General features: G+C 36.8%; 1 protein-coding gene across 3 annotated transcripts in view; it reads left to right on the forward strand.

The window, feature by feature from the left end:
* Positions 1 to 24,596, forward strand: part of CPED1 (cadherin like and PC-esterase domain containing 1) — a 407,972-nt gene that overhangs the window by 140,924 nt on the left and 242,452 nt on the right. For all 3 annotated transcript variants that reach the window (XR_003568539.1, XM_027855149.1, XM_027855150.1), the window contains exon 7: positions 1,070 to 1,241. Coding sequence is in view for 2 of the 3 variants with exons in the window: in XM_027855149.1 (XP_027710950.1) it covers positions 1,070 to 1,241 (172 nt within the window). In the remaining variant the exon portion in view is untranslated. The remainder of the gene's footprint in view (positions 1 to 1,069; positions 1,242 to 24,596) is intronic.

A 24,596-nucleotide genomic window follows, 5' to 3' on the forward strand; every position in this document is an offset into this window, starting at 1 on the left:
ATTCATTTTAAAAATTTTGAGTTCCACATTCTCTCCCTCCCTCCAGCCCCTTTCCCACCAATTGAGAAGGCAAATAATATGATACCATTCTTCATGTTAGGTCATGTAAAACATATTTCCATATTAGACATGTTGCAAAAAAAAAAAAGCAAGAAAAATAAAGGAAGTGAAAAACAACATGCTTCACTCTGCACTCAGAGTTCATCAGTTCTCTCTCTGGAGGTGGATAACATTTTTTATCCCGAGTCCTTCGGAGTTGTCTTGGATATTGATTAGAATAGATAAGTGTTTCATAGTTGATCATCATTATGATATTGCTATTACTGCATATAATGTTCTGGTTCTGCTCATTTCACTCTGTATTAGTTCGTGTAAGTCTTCCCACGTTTTTCTGAAACTGTCCTGCTTGTCATTTCTTATAGCACAATAGCATTCCATCACAATAGCATTCCATCACAATCGCATACCACAGTTTGTTCAGCCATTGCCCAATTGATGGGCATCCCCTCAATTTCCAATTCTTTGCCACCACAAAAAGAATATAGTCACTCTTTCAAATTCTTTGGCTTGTCAAAGAGAGGACAAGGGAGAAAGGAAGGGAGAGAATTTAGAACTAAAAAAATTTTTAAATGAATATTAAAACTTTTTGTTTACATGTAATTGAGAAAAAATTAAATTAAATTAAAAATTGGTGTATGTAGGTCCTTCTTCTGTTTCTTTTATCTCTTTGGGATACAGACCTAATAGTTACATTGCTGGGTCAAATTGTATGCACAGTTCTATAAGCCGCTGTGTATAGTATGTATAATTGAAATGTAAAGATATTCCTCAAACCTTATTTTAGCTCACACACATCATTTTTATCAAATTTATCATCTGTAGAAAAACTGAGGAAAGTTTGTCTCTTCTATCTCTCACTGTATACCCTCTGGTGGTGGTGCTAACAAGTACAAACGTTGGTAAAAGTTAGACTCCACTTGAAAGGTAGAAGGCAGTTAAGAGCCTAAATCAATTTACAAATTGCTAATCAGCCTCTACTAATCAGGAATTTATTATTTTTGCTTTTCAGGAATCAAACACCAGCCCCTGTGATGACACATAAGCAGCCTTTTAAAGCCAAAGATTTGTCTGTGATCATTAAAGCATATGTATTGGTGACATCTTTAACACCTCTGCGGGCCTTCATTCATTCAACTGGTACCATTTGGAATCCACCCAAGAAAAAACGTTTCACTGTCAAGGTAGCATTTCTTTTAAAGCTGTTATTTTATGCAAAGTGAACTGAACAAAAGTAAAGCTATGTGAATGATCTTTCTCTGACCTTTATGATTATCAATTCCCATTGAACAGAAAATCAACCTTTTTATTTCTGCAAGCAGAGAATTTCATTTAATAGAACCAGGGACCATTTCAGAAATTACCTGGAAAGTGTCATTCACTAGGGACTACAAGGGCTTTATTTATTTTTTCCCTAAACTCATCATTTTAGTTCAGATTTTTGACTTGTCACAGAGATTACCTCTCAGCCCTATGGCTGATATCTCTTAAAAGAGAAGTCATCAATATTGCAAAATAAAAGTAGAATTCTCCTCCTTTATCAATTCTGCATAGTAGCCTGCATAGTAGGAAACACAGTGACTGTATTATTATAATTATGAGTTTAAAACATGCATGGAACATTAAAGACATGTAGTGTCTTGCCCTTCAAGGACAGTGGAATTACACATATAAACTTTAAAATTAGTACCCCGTATGCTACCTGAAGAAGTGATATGGTCCTGAAGAAAATAAAGATGGGAAAAGCAGCTAGACAAGAAGAAGTATACAGAGAGAAGGTTCTTAAAACAATTTTGAGAATATTGTGAAATCTGTGCTTAAGATGTATTAAATAATGCCAAAGGTATAGGAAAATCTCTGACACTATTACTTTAAAAGGCAACCAAAAAACATCAATAACTATGATTACTTTTCCATTCACAAAAAAAAATTTGTAAGATGATAATCTACACTCTATCAATTACATTCTTGAGTGGAGTATCAGAAGGAGATAAGCAGGCTTTCATAGGTGATATTCCACAGCAGACCACATCTTTACTACAGCACAATTGACTGAAAAGCATAAAAAATACAAAATCTTATTATGTGTACTTTTTGTTGACTATAAAAAGGCATTGGATTTTATAGAGTAAAATCCCACCTATGGGCTTTTCTTCAATAAGATATTTCCCATGAAGATGTCAAACTTATATATGATTCCTTGAAAGATGTTTAGTCATTCCCCAATTGACAGGAATTCTCTTAGTTTCAAGTTCTTTACCACCACAAAAAGAACTGCTATAATTATTTTATACATATGGCTATTTCCTCTCTCTGATATCTTTGGAACATAAGTCTTATAGTGATATTGCTCGGTCAAAGATATGTAGCAATATAAGTAACTTTGTTCTCGGAAGCTCTGATTGTTAATATTAAACCAATAATAAAACTGGAAGATGAACCCTCACCAAAGACACTTTCTACTGTTATGGAAGAGGTCTAGTGTAAAGTCCAAGTTAAAGTAAGATTTCCAATATTTTGTGAGAACCCTCTCTGGCAATGCTTTTTCTTCTTATTTTTTTATTATATTGGATTTATTGCTTAAAGCCCTAGAATATTACATAGTTGCCTATGTGAGATCCATGGTCATAAAAAAGAGTTTGGATTAACAAAGCCAATTGGATGATGAATACTTGTCTAGATTATAATATGCGGCTAGATGGATAATTTATAATCTTGTGCAAACAGATAAGAGAAAGAAAATTATCTATATATATATCTAAATTCACAGCTCTTTTGAGATATAGATAGATCTAAAGAAATAGATTAATCTATGGATAGAGATTAATGCATATCTATAGATATAGAGATATAAATGTACATTAATAGACAAAAGTATTTTGTTTGTTGTTGTTTAGTCATTTTTTTAGTCATGTCCAACCTTTCATGACTCATTTTGGGGTTTTCTTGGCAGAGATAATGGAGTAACTTGCCATGTCCTTCTCCAGCTCATTTTATAGATTGAGAACTGAGGCAAAAAAGGGTTAAGTGACTTGCCCAGGGTCATACAACTGGAAAGTGTCTGAGTCTGGATTTGGGCTCAGGTCTTCCTGACTCCAGGCCTGGTGCTCTATTCACTGTGCCACCCAGTTGCCCTAGATATAGGTATAGGTATTGATATATAGATAGACATAGAAATAGATATAGACATAGAGAGACATCATGAACTGGTACCATAATTAAACAGGAGAAAGTAGACAGGATTGTTTTGGGGCAATTGTATTATATTTTAGCGACCCAATTTTTCCCTAACATAATGTATGACTCTTAGTCATAGAATACTACAATCACCAAGGAACTAAAGTTGAAAAAGCAGTAGAGGTGCATGGTGAGCATGATCAGACTACAATATGTTATGAATTAGGCATTATGCAGAAAGTGTTATAAAGATGACTTCAGAAAAATGTATGACTGAAACGAAAGACTAGCCCATAGTAAAAATGAGGAAAGCTACTGCACTGCTGGAATATTTACTTCATTTATACTGAAAAAGTCAGTATAATATAAAGATGTCCCTCAGAAGTTTTGATGGATGTCTTTTGCTGAATCTGTTGGTGGACATGAGTGATAGCTATACCAGATGGGTATTTGTTGAATAGGTTACAGTTTGCATAGTAGGAGGGAAATCCACATTGATGAGATCACAGATCCATTTGAAGTATTGAATGTCCTGCCCTGGATGAATGCTTCATAAATATTCAGTTGACCTGACTTGATTTCCTAAATTGTTAACATAATTTGCCATGATTTTGAAGAGGATGGAAATGTTTTCAAGGAGGAGATAAGTAACCATTCAATAATTATTTAAACTCAGAAAAAGCCAGATGACTTCAACTGAAAAAAAGTTTAATAGATACATTTTTAATAGATAAAAGGGGGCTATGGGTTCCACACAAGTGAAGCTGCCAAACATGAGGAATAGAAAATGAAGAGTGCATGATTGTCACTGTCTCAAGGCAGAGCTCAAAAGGCAATGAACTTGATCGTTTGGAAACTGACTATGTTTAAATTTTAAGTCCTCAATTAAAAACTTTCAAAATTTCAAAATAAGCAGATCTCCTAGAAAATTTCTTCTGAGATGCAGAGCTAGCTTTGCTGGTGTTTACCCAGCAAACCCAGGAATCATAATTTGGCTTCCTTTTTAAAAGGAGATGTGGATGTCTCCAACAATGGAAATGTTTTCTTTTCATTTTCAATGGAAGAATGGAGTGTAATAGTGTCCTTCATTCCTTCCCCAGGTTGGGAATCTTTTGTGTGATTTTTTCCCAGCTAGTCTTTTAAGGAGTTGCAGTTGGTAATTTGTATCTTGTTGTTTTTCTCCTCACTTCTATTTTCCTTAATGCTTTTCTTTTACTTTGTTGTCTGTAAAAACAAAGCAAAAAGCAGTAAATTTTGTGGACCCGTTCCTTCAAGAGGAAACAAAAATATATAAGGCTTTCGATATTGTGGTTGCCCTTAGATGTTCATTCTTTATTCACTACGTTGTTTCTTATTCATCATTTTTTAGTACCTGTGGGACAAGTGCCAGATGTAGTGGTGGTACAGAAAATTATGCAAATCTCCTCATTCCTTTCCTCACTTTGGGATTTGTATTTTCCAGGGCAAGGCTGACATTTCCTGTATATTACGGTAAGCCTGCTGTCGAAGGGAGACTGCAGACAGCAGGTTTCTACGGTAAATGAGCAAGAGGGCAATTATTTCCTTAAAATGCCAGAATCCTACTTGATGCTGTAGATAGGCTTCTAGCATATAGGAAATATTTCATTCACACTCCAGTATTTATTGCTTCTGCTAGAAAACTAGCTTTTACTTGGTCTCATTTAAATCACCCGTTCTTCCTTCCAAACTGCTTCTTCTGGGTACCTTCAGGGGAAAAAAAATATAGCAGAAACATTTTTGAAAGACTGGTTTTTGGAAGAAAGACTAACACTCCTCTTAGGCTAACCAGGTTATGTCAGGGCATTAGTAAATGCAATTGTTATGTTTTGAGGAAGATAATTTGACCCCAAATATATATAAAATCTTGCAATAATGAGCTATGCCATTACTATTTAAGTATATAGCAGTTTGGTTTGTGACTTTATCCCCTTCTCTAATGAGTCCTGAATTCAAAGGTCCAGGTTACTAGTTAGATCAGTAGGGGTTTATGTGCTGCCTGCACTGAGGCAAGCCTGCTAGGCAGGTTATCATTGGCCATTTGTAGAGCATTCTGGCAGCTGAAGGAGGAATGAAAGCAATAACAGATATAACTATGAGCTCATTTATTTCCAATCAGGTCTGCTGCTGTGATACTTTATCTTTGAAAGCTTTAGTGGGAGTTGGGAAAATAGGAAGAATTATTGGTACAGTGATATGAATTTAAATATAAATTTGGAAAATGATGGGGAAAAGGACTACATTTAACTAAATGTTTAAAAAATACTCTAAACCCAACATCCTATGTATATAAAATGAAAAGGATTAAGAATTTGAGAGTTAGCTGTTTTTCTGAAGGGCATGTTAATGTAAAAAAGAAAATTAAAGCACAAGCTATGTCTTAGAATATGTTTACTGTAGTTTATGATATAATATCAAAACATATTTCTTTTTGCAGCTTCTTTGAGGTTAGAAAGGATGCTATATTATCTCAGTGGTGGCTATGATGACTCCATTTTTATTTTATTTATTCAATAATTTGATGAATAAAGCATATTTTCCAAAGTAGAATATTCAGGTTATTTCTATAGCTACAGCAGCGGCAGAATCATCCCAAAGGCCACTTTTGACCATTTGATTAAAGATTGTCCCAGGGTTATAATCAAACTTGGCACTTGGGGGTGCTTGGATCCAAGCTGGAATCTTTGGAGCACCACTTCATATTAAGTGGGACTACTAGTCCCATAAAAATGTCAGTGAGAATCTAAATGAAAGAGAAGCACTGCCGCCAGTATCATAGTCTTAAACTCTGTGCCCTTAAGCAAAAATGTCAGAAAGCAGAACCTCTTTGCCCTTTGTTAGCTGCAAAATGAACAAATCTCTAATGAAGAGGCCAGTTTTGTGACCTTCTCCCACAATTGATGGGCTATCTGGTCAGCATTCATACCTGTGACTAGAGTTGATTACTTTGCCTGAAAATTATAGCAGGAATGATTTCAGATTTCTGCTGCAAGGCATTTAGATGTAGGCTTAATTTGCCCATTAGAGAGACAATCTGAAGGAATTCATTGCTTGATTATATGACATTTCTTTGAAGACATTTCTGAGTCATAGAATGTAAGCAGTGGAAGGAAACTTAGAAATTTTCAAAAGCAGTCACCACATTTTTAAAATGAGGAGATCAAGGCTATGTGAGTTGCTGAAGGCTACATATCTGTTTAAAGGCAGAGCTAAGACTAGAATCCAGGTCTCCTGTTTCCCAGACCCAGGGCTCTTTTTCCTGTACTGTACTTTGGTTTGTGGGCATTCATTATTCAAAAAGTTCTACGGGGATGATTTAAAAAAAAAAAGAATGTAACTCTGCCCAAAGGCTTCCTGCATCTCTTTTTTCCTTTCACTCTTTCTAAATCAAATGCACTATGTTGCAGTGATTTTGAAGTGTGTTTCTGATAAATGCAGTAGACAGAGACTATTACCTGCATTTCCCCAATATATTCACAGGGCCCAGAAAGGGGGAAATCATGAGAAATTGCAACCTCTCCTGCAGGATGATGTCTGTAAGAAGCTTCTCTAATTGAAACCCAAGTTAAAACAGTCCTTCTGCTTCCCCTGAAGTCATAAATCACCAGTACTCAGCTACTGCTGCAAGGCTGTCAGGGGACCAGTCTTCCATCTCCAGTGCTTACACTCCCACTCATGTCAATGAAACCAGTATCCCTGTACAGAAAACAGAGAACTACAGGTGGCAAATAAGGAAACATTATCATTTATGAGGCCCCTTTCCAAGAAGCTCTGATTCCCTATTTAGTTTTGAAAATCTGACATAAAGTTAGTTTCTTTTATTATCAGTGTTTTTGTAATGCCTTTGATAATATTAGGCGACCTAGCTCACATGTCTGCCCAGATTGACGATGAATAGCATCATCTAAAACATAGCTAAAATTTTACTCTAGGTTCTCTTCTCAGTACGTGCTTATTCTCTGATCTTCATTATAAGGCTGAAGCTTTAGATCTGGTACTAACTCACTGAGCATCTGGTCCTATAGTAGGCACAAGAGATTTATACTAGCAGTAGAAAGAATGTGAATAAAACTGTGATCCCTAGGGTCTATGAGAAGGGTTGATATAAATATAACTGAACCTACACATATTTGAATTTAACCATAGACTACAATCAGTGTGTTCATTTAAAAGTATGATTTTAAATTAACACAGTATATATAAATGTGTACATCTAGAATGGTTTATATAAATTAAAATCTGAAAGTACATACAAATTAAATGTTGGCAAGGTACCACTCAGCTAATCAATTCAAGATGGTAGTGCTGTAGTAGAGACAGCACTAGAAATGAAAATAAGTGTTAGATATACCTGGGCTAGCCATGTGACCCACACAAACACTCAACATCTCTGTTTCACCTTCTGGAAAATGGGGAAATTATGCAGGTCATGTCTTTCTCATGGGGTCATTAGGAAAGTAAAATTATGTGAACACACTATAAATAGGTATTATAAGAAGGTACTGCTGCTATTAGTATTACTACATATTATCTTGCTCTACAAAAGGTAGATTACTTTAGAATATGATGCTTTTTAGTATCATAAGCCCTGTTTTGACATACTTGAATAATATCCATAGATGCTGCTAATAAAGATTTTGTATGTGTTATGTATTGCTAGCCCCTGAACTTAGGTTATTGTACATAAGTAAGGATTGACTATTAGCTAGTTGCTTTTTTTTTTTTTTTAATGAGGTTCCTGGTCCATTTTGAAGGATATTGTTTTATTGTTTCTTTCCAAGTAAGCCATAAGTGATCATTAAAATCCTATTTTGATGTATCACAAGGGCATGGACATTACCCAAAGGTTTAAAAATTACTAATATGTTTGTATCACTTACATTTTAAAAAATATTCCTCCCCGCCCCCCCCCCAGCCATCACTATAACAGTCTCTAAAGAGGAGGGGGAAAAAAACACAGTATAGCAAAACTAACCAAACACATCAACCAAATCTAACATTGTAAATAGTATTTCAGACCCCTAGTTTCCCACCTCAGCAAAGAAGGGATGGACATATATTCTTTTATCTCTTGTTTGAGACCAAGTGTGGAGATCATAATTTTATAGCATTCAGATTTGATTCCTTGTGTTTTTCATTTTCAGCTTGTAGTCATTGTATATGTTATACTCTTGGCTTTGTTTACTAAATACATTGTTTATTTAACTATTCTTTTTTTGCAAGGCAATGGGATGAAATGACTTGCCCAGGGTCACACAGCTAGTAAGTGTCAAATGCCTGAGGTCAGATTTGAACTGAGGTCTTCCTGAATCCAGGGCTAGAGCACCATCTAGCTGCCACCTTAGCTATTCTTTAATCAATGAAGATTTACTTTGTTTCCAGTTATTTGATACTGCAAAGAGTGCTATAATAAATATTTTGGTATTTTTAATCTTTTTATCTTTATCTTACCTTACCTTTTTTTTTTCCCCAAAATCTTTGACCTCCTTGGAGCACATGCTTAGCAGCAGGATATCTGGTTCAGAAGGTGTGGGTATTTTAGTCACTTTGTTAGAATAATTCCCAGTTACTTTCCAGAATGGTTGGACAAACACACAGTTCCATCTGCACCATGTCTATCTTTTTACAACCCTACCAACATTTACTAATTCCATCTTTGTTATTGCTAATTTGCTGGATATAAGGTGAAACCTCCGAGTTGTTTTAATTTCCATTTCTCATTGTTAGTGATCTGGAGTAAACCTACATATAGTCTTTAACAGTTTGTGGTATATCTTTTAAAAATTTTTTTATTATTAATTTATTTTGATTTATCGACAATCACTTCCATAAGCTTTTGAGTTTTACATTTTTCTCCCCCTCCCTCCCTACCTCCCTCCCCAAGATGGCATGCAATCTGATATAGATTATATCTATATCTGATATAGATATATCAGATATACATATACATTCCTATTTTCATATTTTCACATTAGTCCTGTTGTAAGGAAGAATTAGAACCAATAGGAGGAACCACAAGAAAGAGGAAACAAAACAAAACAGAAGAAAAAAAATAGCAAATAGTATGCTTCAATCTGCATTCAAACTCCAGTTCTTTCTTTGGATGTAGATAACATATTCCATCATGAGGCCTTTGGAGATTTCTTAGATCCTTGTATTGCTGAGAAGGGCTAAGTCTGTCAATGTTAGTCATCACACAATGTGGCTGTTACTATGTACAACATTCTCCTAGTTCTGCTCACTTCACTCAGCATCAGTCCATACAAGTCTTTCCAGGTTTTTCTGAAGTCTACCTGCTCATCATGTCTTATAGAACAATAGTATTCCATTACATCATATGCCACAACTTATTCAGACATTTTCCAATTGATGGGCATACCCTCAATTTCCAATTCTTTGCCACCACAGAAACAGCTGCTATCAATATTTTTGTACATGTGGGTCCTTTTCACATTTTTATGATCTTTTTGGGATACAGCCCTAGAAGTGTTATTACTGGGTCAAAGGGTATGCACATTTTGATAGCCCTTTGGCCATAGTTCCAAATTGCTCTCCAAAATGGTTGGATCATTTCACAACTCTATCAACAATGCATTAGTGTTCTAATTTTCCTGCATCTTCTCTAACATTTATCATTTTCCTATTTTGTCATGTTGGCCGTTCTGATAGGTGTGGTACCTCAGAGTTGTTTTGATTTGCATTTCTCTGATCAATAGTGATTTAGAGCATTTTTTTCATATGACTATAGATGGTTTTAATTTCTTCATCTGACAACTGCCTGTCCATATCCTTTGACCATTTATCAATTGGGAAACGACTTGTATTCTTATAAACTTGACTTAGTTCTCTATATATTTTAGAAATGAGGCCCTTATCAGAGACACTGGTTGTAAAAATTCTTGCCCAATTTTCTACTTTCCTTCTAATCTTGGTTGCATTGGCTTTGTTTGTGCAAAAACTTTTCAATTTAATGTGATCAAAATTATCCATTTTGCATTTCTTAATGCTCTCTAACTCCTATTTGGTTATGAATTCTTCTGTTCTCCATAAATATGATAGGTAAACTATTCCTTGCTCTCCCAGTTTGCTTATAGTATCAGCCTTTATATAAAAATCATGAATCCATTTTGACTTTATTTTGTGGTATATGGTGTGAGATTTTGGTCTATGCCTAGTTTCTGCCATACTATTTTCTAGTTTTCCCAGCAGTTTTGTCAAATAGTGAGTTCGTATCCCAGAACCTGGGGTCTTTGGGTTTATTAAATAGTAAATTATTATAGTCATTGACTACTGTATCTTGCATACCTAACCTATTCCACTGATCCACCACTCTTTTTCTTAGCCAGCATCAAGTAGTTTTGATGATGCTGCAGCATATGTTTTAAAAAGTTGTTGATAGCTACCCCTATAGAGTGAAAGCTCCAGCAGTTTCTATTAAGCTGGAATGGTTCCAATTATGGCCTGTGGCACACTGTATGTCTGTCCTTCTAAATGTAGAGAAGAGCATCACTATTTTGACCAGAGAAACTCAAGGACCATCTGCTAAGGTAGGGGAGAAGGGGTGATGTAGAATTTGAAAAAAAGAACTCATATTCACTACAGCAAAGGCCTTTTGAAATACTGAAGTAAGAATTCAATTCATTTTAATTCAACAAGCATTTACTTTATTATTTAAAATAAAATTTTATTGATATATTTTGCTTTTATGTCACCTGCATTTCCCACTGTATCCTTCTCCCTCACCCCATTTCAGAGAGGCAGTCTTTATAATAAGGTTTTTTTAAAAGAAGAAAATAAGTTCAGCCACACTAACCAACATCATATGCCAAAAAAGCCTGACATTAAATGCATTGTCCACATCCATGCTTACAGTGAGCATTCTGCATCTTGGGTGGGAGTGGGAAGGAGTTGCCCCTTCATATCTACTTTTGGGTCAAGATTGATCATTATAATTTCATGTCATTCATTTTTGATCATTTTGTTATACGGGTCATGGTTCTTTCCATAAGCATCAACTATAGTTAAGGCACTGAGTTACAAAAGAAAACGATGAAAAGAAGTACCTGACCTCAAAGTGTTTACATTCCACTCTGTTGTTATTAAGGCTTTGTCCCTTAGTAAGAACTAGAATTTTGTTAAAATATTAAGGGCAGCTCTGTGATAAAAAGTGAGTGTGGGGATTGTTCTAGACTCACTCTTCCAGAGCAAAGCTGGCCACATTTCCTTTCAGGTATCTCTGGGGGGCTGGGAATGCTTTTCTCTAATGCTATCACCCTGAGTCCCCATTCCCATGCTACCCAACTCTTAACTACCTGTAATTAATCCCCCCCAGTTCCATATAACCAATTAGCATCAATTAGCTTTTACACAGTGGTTTTTACTTCTAGGATATAACAAAAAAGAAATACACTCAACACTTTGGAAGGGCTTACTCTGTACTGTATCAACTTAGTCACTGGGGAGATGGATTTAGACTTACTACAGTTTTTTTTTAAGTAAGTTTTGGGGCAGCTGGGTGGCACAGTAGATAGAGCACTGGCCCTGGAATCAGGAAGACCTGAGTTCAAATCTGGCCTCAGACACGTGATACTCACTAGCAGTGTGACCCTGGGCGAGTCACTTAACCCCAACTGCTTCACCAAAAAAAAATAAATAAAATAAAGTAAGTTTTTATTGATGTCTTCTATTTTTTACATTATTATTGTTATTCCCTCATGCCTCCCCCTCCTCCTTCCAGAGAGCCATCCCATATAACAAAAAGTATTCTTAAATACAATAAAGAGGAAAGAGTCAACACAACTGATTAATATGTTGAAAAAAGCCAAAAACATGTACAACATGCAATATCTGTGGACCTCTCACCTCCACAAAGAGGTAGATTGGAGGTGTCCTCTCACTTCTCTTCATTAACACAGTTTCTATATAGCATTGGTCCCACCAATGTGGCATTGTTGTTGGATTAGGGGCCTCAAAATTGGGCTGGCTATAACATTTAGGAACATTTTATTTTACTGACATGTAGTAAGAGGTTTGTAAAGTGAGACCTCAGTTTAAACCTACCCTTGATTATAGTCAATGTATAACTATAACTTTAATTAATGCATTTCTACGACTAATTTTACCTTTCCAAAGATAAGCAAGTAGGCTAGCTAGCTTATAAATGTTAATTACATTTGCCCCAAAAAATGTAGTTGGCTGATTCTCAAGGATTTAGTGGTCACCTAGGGTAAGAAAATTAACTCCTTCCATATCCCACTGAGCCTAGAAAGGTAATGACTTAATGCTATTTTTGTGTTCTTCCTTTAGTCAAAATATGTTATTAGCCAGCTCTGTTGGCTAATTTTTGTAAAAGTGTGAAAGTATCAGATTTGACTACCCAGGAAGAAATGTTGCCCTTTGCAACAGCTGGAATCTACAATTCTTTAAGCCTTTGGGGCTTAGATAAGTGATTGTAAATTAATCTATGTCAGTTATTTTCCTTTGTGCTTTTGCATAGAAGATCCAGTCTCTCTTGGCTTGCTTTTCACCTCAGTGCTCTCAAGTTTATAGAAATGAAGGAAGTATTAAGAGTGAATGATGAGCACAGGGTAGGGGCTGGGGGACAGAGAGAATCATTTCAGCAATATTTCAAACCACCTGAGTAGATTTTAAATATCCACAGAAAAATAAATCCTTCTATGTATGATAAGCTTTATGTTTTTGGCATCTCTTATTATTTCTTTAGTGGATAAAGTATCTAGGGCAGAGAGAGATAAAAGGTCAGATAATCGATGACTCCACTACCACAAAAAATGAAAAATTGTTAAGCTAGCCCTTTGCCCACATAACCTGTATTATTCAGGTTAAAAAAAAGAGGTTTTACTTAAATTTTCCAACAGTCTCACTTTCCGCTTGGTTTTGAAAAAGGATACCTAGCTAGATAATAGTTGAATTCAATTTTAAGTTCATTCATTCATCCGTTCACTCTTTCAACAAACCATATACTGTGCACAGTGCACTGTGCCAGGAACTTGAAAAGATACAAAGATAAATAAGAAAGCCCTGTTCTCAAGGAATTTATAATCTAGTAGGGGAGATAAAACACAGTCACTGATAAGTAAAAAACAAATTAGATTATGATAAGTGCCTAAGAAGAATGCCAAATGCCATGAGAGTTTAGATGAGATAGGAATGACTTTCAGCTGGTTATGGGGGGTGGAGAGGGTGGAAAATCAGTGAAACCTTATAGGCTCATAGGATTTAAACCTTGAAAGAATCTTCAAGATCATTTAGCTCAATCCTTTTACTTTAGAATTAAAGAAACTGAAATCCAGAGAGGTTAAGTGATTTGTGTGGTCAAAGAGCTAAGTGTTAGAACCAGGTTCAAAGCTAGATCTGCAGACTCCAAGTCCAGCTTTCTTTCCATTCACTGTGGATGTAGCATGGAAGCAGGGCCTCAAGGGATGAATAGGATGTCGGTGGGCAGATATGGGTGTGGAAGGAAAATAGAAGGGTCTTCCAGGTATGAGGAACATTGAAAGAAGAGTCATAAAGGTGTTCTTTTTTTGTAGACAGTGAGTAATCCAGTTTGACTGGAGCATAGAGCATGTGAATAGAAGTAATGAGAAAAAAACCTGGAAAGGCAGGCTGGAATCAGATTGTTCAGAGAAATCTAGGGAGTTAAATATCACTTCTTAGTAGCAAAGAGCCCTTGAAGATTTTTGAACAGGAGAGTGACATGATCCTATGAATAGGAAGATAAATATTTTGGGTTGTACCAGGGATTCATAACTTTTTTTGTGTCATGGACCCCTTCTGAGAACAATATTTTTAAATGCATAAAATAAAATATGTGGGATTACAAAGGAAATAAATTCTATTGAAATATAGTGTTATATATATTATATATATATATATATATATGGTTTTTTTTTAAAAAACACCAAGTTCATAGACTCTAGATTAAGAGCTCCTGGATTAGAGGAAGAAATTAGTGATGGGAAGAACTGTAAAGAGGCCAATATGTATTTAGAGATTTTTCAACTAGACTAAATTCATTCTGATGATTACCTGAACTTCCTCAATTGAAGTTTTTTTCCCCTCCAGCAAAACTTAGTGTTGTTAGAAATTCAATGATAGAAGCAAAATTAAGATGACGGAATCATGTTGGAGGCAGAGCAAAGAAGATGGAGTAGACCAAGCGTTTCAGTCAAACTCTCCCGACATTTCCCTCTAACAGCTTTAAAATAATGCATCAAATCGAATTCTGGCATGGTATAACCAACAGAAGATTAGGGTGAGACGTTTTTCCAGCCCTGACCACTTACAAGGTTGGAAGAAGAGGTCTGGGGCCCTGAGATGGAGGCTGGCTGGGAGCTCAGGGCAGTGGCAATGTCAACTGTGGGTGCTAGAGGCAACGTGACAGCCACAGCAGCAGCAGTACTGGGAACTTTCACTGTCTAGAAGCAGTGAGGAGATTGGATGCTTGATCAGAAAGAGATTACATGGGAACCCTGTATAGGCACTGGGTGCAGAAACAGGTGCCATTTGGCAGTTTCATTGACTATTATCCAATTCTGGGTCACAGTTCTGGTGTGGAGAGGAATACTAGTGGTTGTGGTCCCTTCCTGGGTAAGGACCAGAAGAAAGGAAAGCAGTAACCACAGCTCTGTCCAGATCACACAACCTTGGAAGTACTGAAAACTTTAAGCAGTCAGAAATTCAGTGATATGAGAAAACACAGAGAAGAAAAATGTAATCAAATTGTCAGAGAATAGGAAGAAAAAAAATAGAACAGTTTACTGGGCTAAATACTAGGGACTAATATTTTATAGAAATTCTTATAATTGTGGACTTTTTGAGAGAGGACCTCATGTCCTATACATATATGTGTATACATATACACACATACACACACATACACACAAACCTCTTATAAAGCCCAAGTAAGGAGTTAGGAGGCTAAGCGGTACAGTGGGGAAAAAAAGACTACCATGATAGTCGGAGAACCTGGCTTCACATCCCATCTCTGATATTTACTACTTATGAGCAGGTCACCTTGCCTCTCTGGGCCTCAGTTTTCTCGTCCCTAAAAAGAGAAGTTTAGACTAAATAGACTCTAACACCCCTTCTAGCTTCTGCTCTGTAATGTCATTAGTTCTACTCGTTGCTAACTTGTAATATCTACCTGATTAATTTTTTTTAGCATCTTTGCAACTCTTTGTACACTTGGCATCATTTGTATCTCTTTGAATGCAGAGGTATCACTGCAAAGCATCATAGGTCACAGGAAAGTTAGAAGGGACTTTAGAGTCTTAGTCTAACCTTTTCATTTTACAAATAAGGAAATTGAGGCCCAGGAAAATCAACTGATTTTCCGAAGGTCACTTAGAGCCAGGAATGTCCAAGATTAGATCTTCTTACTCAGTCTAGCACTCATTTCATTATATCATATCATCTCATAGTCAATTCAATAAACGTTAAAATCCTGCTATGTGCAAAGCACCATTTAAGCAGTTGGGGGTATACGGAGATAAAACAGTCTTTTCCTTTAAGGAGCTTACATTCCCTTGGGGGATGGAATGTACACAGATAAGAAAATACAAGATATTTTGAGGAGAGAGAGAAAGAATACTAACAGGTAGGTTACAGGGACGGCTTCATTGAAAAGGTCGTGCCTGAACTGAGCCTTGAAGATAGAGAAGGAGAATGTGAAGAAGGAGTGCATTCCAGGAATGGGAGATGGCCTATGTGAATACATGGAGGTGCGAGGCAGCATGCTGATTTGGAGTAATAACTAGCACTCTAGTTTGGCTGGAACATATAGTCTGTTAAGATAAAGTCATGTGAAATAAGGCTGGAAAAGTAGGTTGGAGCTAGCTTATGCAGGGCATGACATTCCAGGCTGAGACGTTTTTATTTTAGCGGCAATAGGGTGCCATTGACGGTTTCTGAGTAAAGCAGCAACATGATCATTCTCAAACTTGCGTAGGTTATTTTGACAGCTACATGAAGACTTTATTGGAGAAAGGAGAGACTAGAAGCAAGTAGATTAATTAGGAGGCTATGATCACAGTACCTAGTGCGTAGTAAGTACTTAATAAATATTTTGTGGATAGATTGCTGGGCCTGAATTCAGGAAGACTCATCTTCCTGAGTTCAAATCTGGCCTCTGATACTCACTAACTGTGTGACCCTGGGCAAGCCACTTAATCCTGTTTGCCTCAGATTCCTCATCTGTAAAATGAGCTGAAGAAGGAAATGGCAAACCACTCCAATATCTTCGCCAAGAAAACCTAAATGGGGCTATGGAGAGTTGGACGTGACTGAAACAACTCAACAACAACAAAAACAACACGGTCAGACTTGTGCTTTTGGAATATCAACTTGTCAGCTGGAAGGATTGGAGAGGAAAGAGGCGGCAGGGATGCCAGTTAATACAATAGCCCAGGCAAGAGTTGACAAGGACCTTAACCACCTGAACTGGAGTGGAGAGAAGGGGATAAATTGGAGATACAGAAGAGTCATGAGGATGAGATCTAAGCAATTGCCAGTTCTTTAGGTGCCTGAGGTAGAGTGAAAATATGAGTCATGGTAGCTGAGGAATTTGACTAACTGGGAGGCTAGGATATTCAAGGATATTGATGTGTATGTTCCAGTCCCCAAGCATGAACACAGGGTTTGGGGTGAGTCACAGCCGATGATAATACCACATTGTTGACCAACCTCTTTGCATTTCTGGAGACATAGATATCTTTGAGTATGACTAATGTGTGGAAAGCATATGTGAAAAACCATTCAATGTTAGTTTTTGGTAGACTGGGAGAGAAAAAGTTAGCAACAGAGTTGATAGAGATTTGGCGATATTTCCATCCCGCCCTACTTGAAGAACAACTTACCCTGCCTTGAAGAACTGTGTTTCTTTTGGTGTGGAATTGTGATCTATCTCATTGAAATGTCGCAAGGTATACGCCTAATAAAAATAACTTCTTTTAATATATGAGGACAAAGCCACAATGATGAAAGAGAAGGTAATAAATATTTCCCAGAAATGTTACCCTAGAAGCCAAGTTCATGATAGACTATGTATACGACAGAAGAGAGGTGGCATATTATCTTTCATCTTCATTGTACATTGAGATTATTTCCCCTAGCAAATTGTATTGCTTATTAAATGTTTATTATTGTTAGTATTAATAATAATATTTTCCTCTCTGTTGTTTGTGTGAAGAATGCCAAAAGCACATATCCCACCGGTGTATGTTAACTTGGTAAAATATTTTTGTGTCAAAGGAAGGATAGGTTCTTTTATTCCTTCTGGGTGGAAAAACAGAAAAAAACCCTTTACTTATATTTTCTATATGCATTGTACATTTAAAATGAAATGCAGCTATTTCTTAGCTCATACATAAAAATATTGCAAATTCAAACGATTTTTTTCATGTGATTGGGTGTGTATGTGTGTGTGTAAACAGTGGCAATTTCCTAGTTACATGAAAAAGCAAAGAAATTACAGTATTGCCATCAAGTGGTCGTTTTCGTTATTGCCTCATAAGCACAGTTTTGAAAAGAATACAAATATACACTGAAGCCAAATCTTTGGCCTTTCCTTCACAGATTATAAATATTTATTTTGTAATCTAATTCAGCCAGTCATCCTGTGGTAGAAACCCATTGCTAATGCAGAACATTGCATGGTGGCAGTTCTTCATTGTAGCTGAAATTGCCTTTTCCATAAAATTTTTGTATAAAATTTGCCAATTTCTGAAGTTATTTTTCTGAAGGAAATGTTATTATTCATGTATTTTGTCCCTTTACTGAAGAAGCCTTTTTTCTTAACTCTGCTTTCAAGCCCAGCTCATTTTCTCCCTGAATCTCTTCATCATGTACCCCAACACCCAATTTCAATCTGACAACAGAACCTGATATTAACTGGTCTTCTTGGAGCTGATAAAAGCAAAGCTTGATTTCTTCCGAAGGATATAAGTGACTCAGAGCTATGCTTGAAAACTTCAAGTTAGGCATTTATTTCTCTAACAGATGCCTCAATAGCTCTTTGGCATCAAGAAGCAAGAAGACATTGAGGTGGTTGCAGAGATTTTTCACAGGGTCTTGCGGACAAGAATGTTTCTCCCCAGATGGGAGATGACTGCAACATACAGGTGCATCTCATTTTAAGAAAGCTGATATACAAAATTCTGAGTTTACAAAACATAGAAAACTTTTTGCTTTTTTTGCTTTTTTAAAAAAATTTAATTTACTTTTAAACAAAATATATTTAATTTGCTAAATAATTGCCCATAGGGTCCATGCAATCTCTTCCAATGTGATTTAAAAAAACAGATTGACATGCAGATATATTTCAGAAATCTATGTATTGTGCATATGTTGATGTACCTATAGCTTAATCTAGAGGTATAAATGTAGGACTTGTGATTTCATCTGTATAGGAAATCCTCTTGGTGAGAAAATTCCTTCTACCAATGCAAATCAGCAAATTCTCTGCATATGGTCAAAGACTGTTGCTTGGGAGGGTTGAGAAGTTTAGTGACTCACCCAGGGTCACCCAGCTGTGTATTTCAGAGGCAGGATTTGAAGCCTGTTATTTCTGACTCCCAGACCAGCTCTTGGTTCACTATCCCACACTGCTCCCCTCAAAAATGTGAGACAACTGTTTCTAGTACAGTGACATCAACCCTCCTTCATTACTTCATATCTCTATTCTATCAACATTTTAAATATGTCCATATTGTCTCTTGAGGCTGCCAAACATCAATTAATGGTGATCTAATAACCTTATGGTAATTATATCAGCTTTTGGGAAGAAAATGGAAGGCAGAAAGAGTAAGCTACATATGGAGAGGAAACATAACTTAGTGAATGGGGTCCTAGCTTGGGATTCAGGAAGACTGGGTTCACAGCTCTACAAATACTAGTGGTGTGACCCTGGGCAAATGCCTTGGTCTTGTTAAGCCTCAGTTTCCACATCTCTAAAATTGGGATAATACTAGCACAGCATTTGCTAGTGCCTGGCACATAGTAGGCATTTAATGAATGCTTCTTGACTGATCTCACAAGGGTAGGTGCTGTTATACACCATCACAACACAGGGTTTTTGTGAAGATCTAATGAACTCCTTAAAGTACTCTATGAATGTGACTGAAGATGGGAAAAGTGTCTCTGCCTGTTTCTCCATTAACCGCCCCCCCCCATATAAATAACTATCTAGGATCTTACATGTAGCATTGGCCACCAGACCCCTCTGAAAATATCTTCTGAAGGTACCTCTCCCTAGTTTGAAAAACACCATTTCAGAGGGATATTCTAGATTTGAACAGATACAATTTCCACACACCTAAAAAGTATACTTGAATATACAGCTATTCTGCATGAAGAATATGTATTCCAATCACAGAAAATGAAATCATTGCTCTCCACCTAGAAGTCTGAGAAGAAAAACGTTTTGATAAGGAAGTATATTTCACTTTCATGCTCCCAAGGAGTTATTGTTAAATGTGAAAAGAAAAGCGATTGAAAAATAATGAATAGTGACTTGATGACATCTTTTCAGACAAAGTTTTAAGCAAATATCATATTGAATCTCAAATGTAAAGCAGAGAGAATGAGAATGATTGGCTGGGTTTTTTATTATCCTAGGAAGCTTGTAGGATGATACATAGGGCAAAAAAATCCTGAGACCATAATTACTAGTGATCTTCCTCCCTTTCCCTAATTATAGCTTAGTGGCTACTTTTTCTATAGAGTTTTTTTTATAAGAATTCCATATAGATACCTCAATTAATAAATTTTCTGGTAGTAAAACACTCTTTTATAGAGTCCTTCATAAACCAACTTTTCTACCATTGAGGTACAGTAAAGCTGTCCCTAATGGTTTTCCCCTCTGTCTCCATTCCTTCTCTAGGCCTGGGTTCTTTGCTACATAGCTCTCTGTGGAAGGAAATACACATTTCCCCCTTCACTCCTAGAAGTGGAAATATAACAAACCTTAATCCTTCAGGGTTTCTCTTAGAACCCTGCAGTAAGCTGTACTCTGACAATCCAACCTGCCAATGCCAGTGCAGATTGGAACAATGAGCCCAGAAAGGCTGCTGCATAGGTATTGTGTTCTTGGCAGAGGAAGGAAGGAAGGAAGGAAGGAAAGAAGGAAGGAAGGAAGGAAGGAAGGAAGAAAGAAGGGTAGAAGGGAGGGAGGAAAGGACAAAGGAAAAGAGAGGAAGGAAGAGAGAAAGAACAAAAGAAAGGAAGGAAAGAAAGAGAGAAAGGGAAGGGGGAAGGAAAAAAGGAAGGAGGTAAGAAGGGAAGGCAGGCAATGAGCTTCCTATATTATTATCCCATTAAAGGGATTAAAGTTATAAAAGTTTTAAAGTCTACCTCTTGCCTTCTGTGCTGATGTGGAGAGAGTTAAGCTTAGCCCTTGACCTTTTTAGCTATCCCTCATTCCATGACTGAGCCCCCTATTTTTGTCTTGTGTCAGTTTCAAATGATCCTAGTTTTATCTAGGTTGAATCCAAGGTGGATTCTGGTTGACAAAGTTGCTAGACTTTTTCATCTCATCTAGAGTTTGTCCTCCAGTCTTCTCTCTAGATATGGGGCTCCTGAATTGAGGAAGGTACTTCAATACCAAATTCATTTCAGAGATTCTTTCCTCAAGGAACTGCTATTCAATTCCCTTCTTGAACCTTCACGAATATAATATTGTCTCTAAGATGCCTTGGAGTCTTACTTTTGCCCCCGGACACCTAGAGTAGAAGTGTGTTTTCCTTTCTGGCATCCAAAGATCACTTTGCTGGGTTTCAGGCCATGCTGACCTTGCAATCATTCTGCTAGCATTTTCAGTGGCTCTACTTGAAGAATATTCACTAGTTGTTTACTGCAGCTGTTTCTTTTCTTTTGATGTAGCTTGGTTTCTTCGACTCTTAAGTTACATCTAGGTCAAGTTACTCCTAAATGACATATGCTTGACTGGTCAGACACTTTTTTTGTTGTTTGTTCTTCAGTCATTTTTCAGTTGTGTCCGACTCTTCATGACCCCATTTGGACTTTTCTTGGCAAAGACACTGGAGTGATTTGCTATTTCCTTCCCCAGGTCATTTCACAGATGAGAAAACTGAGGCAACTGAGGGTTAAAGTACCTTGCCCAAGGTCACACATTTAGTAAGTGTCCAATGGCAGATTTGAGTTCAGGAGGATGAGTTTTCCTGACTCTAGGGCCTACACTCTATCCACTGTGCCATCTTGCTGCCCCTACACTTTTTGGAAAATTGCTGTAATTTTTAAAATTTGAGTTCCCACGATCTTGGTAAGACAACCCAAGGAACTATACTGATTTTTTTGTTTAAAATCCGTGCTCCTTGGGGGGCGGAGAGAGACCTTTCCTGTTTGCAGACTGTCTTTAGATCTTAACTCATCTTAGCAGAGATAAGATAATAGGTCCAGATCTTATTGAATTAACAGTACTCTGGAAAACTTCTCTCAAGATCTCCTCAATTCAGGAGGATTTTTGAAATCTCTTATTGGTTTTTAATATCCCAAAATACTTGAAACATATCACACTAAAAAAAGAGAGAGAGAGAATTCCTATAATTAGGATGACTTTTCTCAGTCTTCTTCCTTCTGAACTTTTTTGTACCATTTGAAACTGTTGACCATATTGTCTCTTCCTATACTGTCTTGCAATTTTTGTGACACTCCTCTTTTATTTCTTTTTTTACTTGCCTAGATCATTCCTTCTCCCTGTCTCCTTTCCTGAACCATCAGCATCACTTGCTCTGGGTATACCCCAGGGCTCTGTCCTACTCCATTTTTCCTTCCTACATTTCCTCTTTTGATGATGCATTATCACCTTTATACACATGCTTACCAGATCTGCATACACAGACCTCATCTCTTCCCTGAGCCCTGGTCCCACATTGCCAACTGTCTGATGGACATCTCCACCTTGATATCCAAGGAGCATCTCAAACTGAACATGTCCAAAACTGAACTCATTTTCTTCTCACTATATACTTCCTAGTACTGTCAAGGTTCCAATCACTTGGTTTCCCAACTTCATAGCTATCTTTGACTCTTTACTCTCACCCATCCATACTTATCCAGTGTGTATCCAATAATTCTTATCAATTCTACTTCCATGATATTTCTTAAATATGTCCCCTCACAAGACCATTTCCCTGGTTCAGGCCCTCATCACCCCTCATCTGGAATATTTCAGAAGACTCCTAATTGCTCTATCTGCCTCCACTCTCTCCCTTATCCAGTCCTTCTGCCACAGAGTTACCAAGCTGATATTTCTAAAACCCAGACTAAAATGCATGCCAATTCCATATTTATGTGTGCACATGCTGTTTTCTCTCAGTAGAATGTAACTCCTTGAGGACATGGCCTGCTTCACTTTTGTTTTTGTATGTCTAGCACTTAGCATAGGATCTAAATTTTTTTTTTGGTCTGGGTCTGTGATATTATTGGTGTACAGAGTTCCTGGTAAAGAAGCTCTCTCTACCTGTATAGATAGGCAACAACTGTTTGCAGTTGCCAATTTATACTGAAATATTTGCCTCAGGGCATTATGGGATTAAGTGACTGCCCAGGGTCATGCAGTTAATATGTGTCACATACAGTACTTGAACCCATATCATCCTGACTTTTAGCTTATCCCCTATATCCTCTCCTCTACCCTACTTCTCATACTAAGTCCTTCATAAATGCTTCTAAGATAGAATAGAATAGAACAGAACAAAATAGAACAGAATAGAATAGAATTAGAGAAAGAAGGATCATTTTTTCAAAAGGGTTCCTCTAGAGTTGGGTCAGGAACCACAGTGATTCAAATGAGGATTGTTGTGGTATAGTATAGTATAGGCTTCTGGGTAAACTAATGCTCAAATCTGTTTGGGATGATGAACCATATCTGAATGCATAGAATTTGGGAAGATGCTGCTAAGGCCGTTACATGCAAAGGATTACCTTGAAAGAAGTAGGATCATCTCCAACATGGCCTGTAATGGTTGGGGAGGAAGTGTATTGTTGAATTTCACCCTCTTCCAAGTATTTTTGTTCATAAGTTCAGTTAATGTAGGAAAAAAGGGACTAAATGAATTCAAATCTGGGATGGGTTTTCATTTTTAAAACAGTGCCTTTTAAAGCACAGTTTCTTTATGGAACAATGTTTACTAAGTAACTACAGGTTACATGGCATTAGATTGTATACAAACATGGAAAGGAGTCAGTGTTTATGGAACATCTAAATAGATGAAGATGTGGCCCAAACTAGAAATTACCAGTGACCAGATTATTTCATTGAAGTAATGAATGTAAAAAGAGGTATTGTGGAAAGATTACTATAGAGTCAGAAGATTTTGGTTTGTTTCTCAGTTCTTCTTATTATAGTGCTTGTATGTCCTTGGACAAATTATTTTCCTTCCCTGGGCCTCAATTTCTTCAACTATAAAATTGTATTTGTCTTGTACTGTACGAGAGAATAAGAAGAGAATAAACATTTATATAGCATCTATCATGTGCCAGTCACTGTGCTAAGTCTTTTTTTTTAAACAAATATTATCTTATTTGATTTTCACAATAACCCTCTAAGGTAGGTAATACTACTATGCCCACTTCACAGTTGAGGAAACTGAGGCAAACTAACACAAAGCTAGTATATGTGTTGGGGGTTAGATTTGAACTCAGGTCTTCCTGAGTCCAGGCTCAGTGCTCTATCCACTGCATCACCACTGCAGCCTTTATGAGTGCTAAGGTCCCTTTCAACTATAAATCTATGATCCAATTAGGGAAGAGAAAATAATCCATTACTTGCTTATGTCTACAGTAAGTTGGGGTGGAAGGGACTTTGAGAGAGAAAAATAGGAGTCACAGAAAATATTCCTTAATGAGAAAAAAAAAACAGGAGTCAGAAATAAATGTGAGAGATCATCTGAGAGAAGATGAGATGATCAACTAAATTTAATTCAGAAGAGAAGTTGAAGAGAATAATATTACAAAGGAAACCACACATTTTGTCAGATGAAGGTAATTCAGTATCTTAGAGAGGGCTATTTCTGGTTAGTGGTTTGGATAGGAATCAGAAGACTTCGATTTGGAAGAGAGAAATGAAAGGTAGAGTTACATTCTAGATGTTCACTTTGAAGAGGAGGGAAGGTTCTTAGATTACTTTTTACATAAAGCAGGTGATTTCTTTTAAAAAGGGAGACCTAGCTAGGCAGAATTGCACACAGAGTTAGAGGAAAGGAACCAGGATAAGAATAGGCTCATGAAAAGGAAGAATAAAGAAATGGAGATGGAAGAAAGAATTAGAAAAGGATGTTGATGAGAATGTTGATGAGAACAGGAGG

This window comes from Vombatus ursinus, unplaced genomic scaffold, assembly GCF_900497805.2.
Source record: "Vombatus ursinus unplaced genomic scaffold, bare-nosed wombat genome assembly UNPS02010788.1, whole genome shotgun sequence".
NCBI classification, from domain to species: domain Eukaryota; kingdom Metazoa; phylum Chordata; class Mammalia; order Diprotodontia; family Vombatidae; genus Vombatus; species Vombatus ursinus.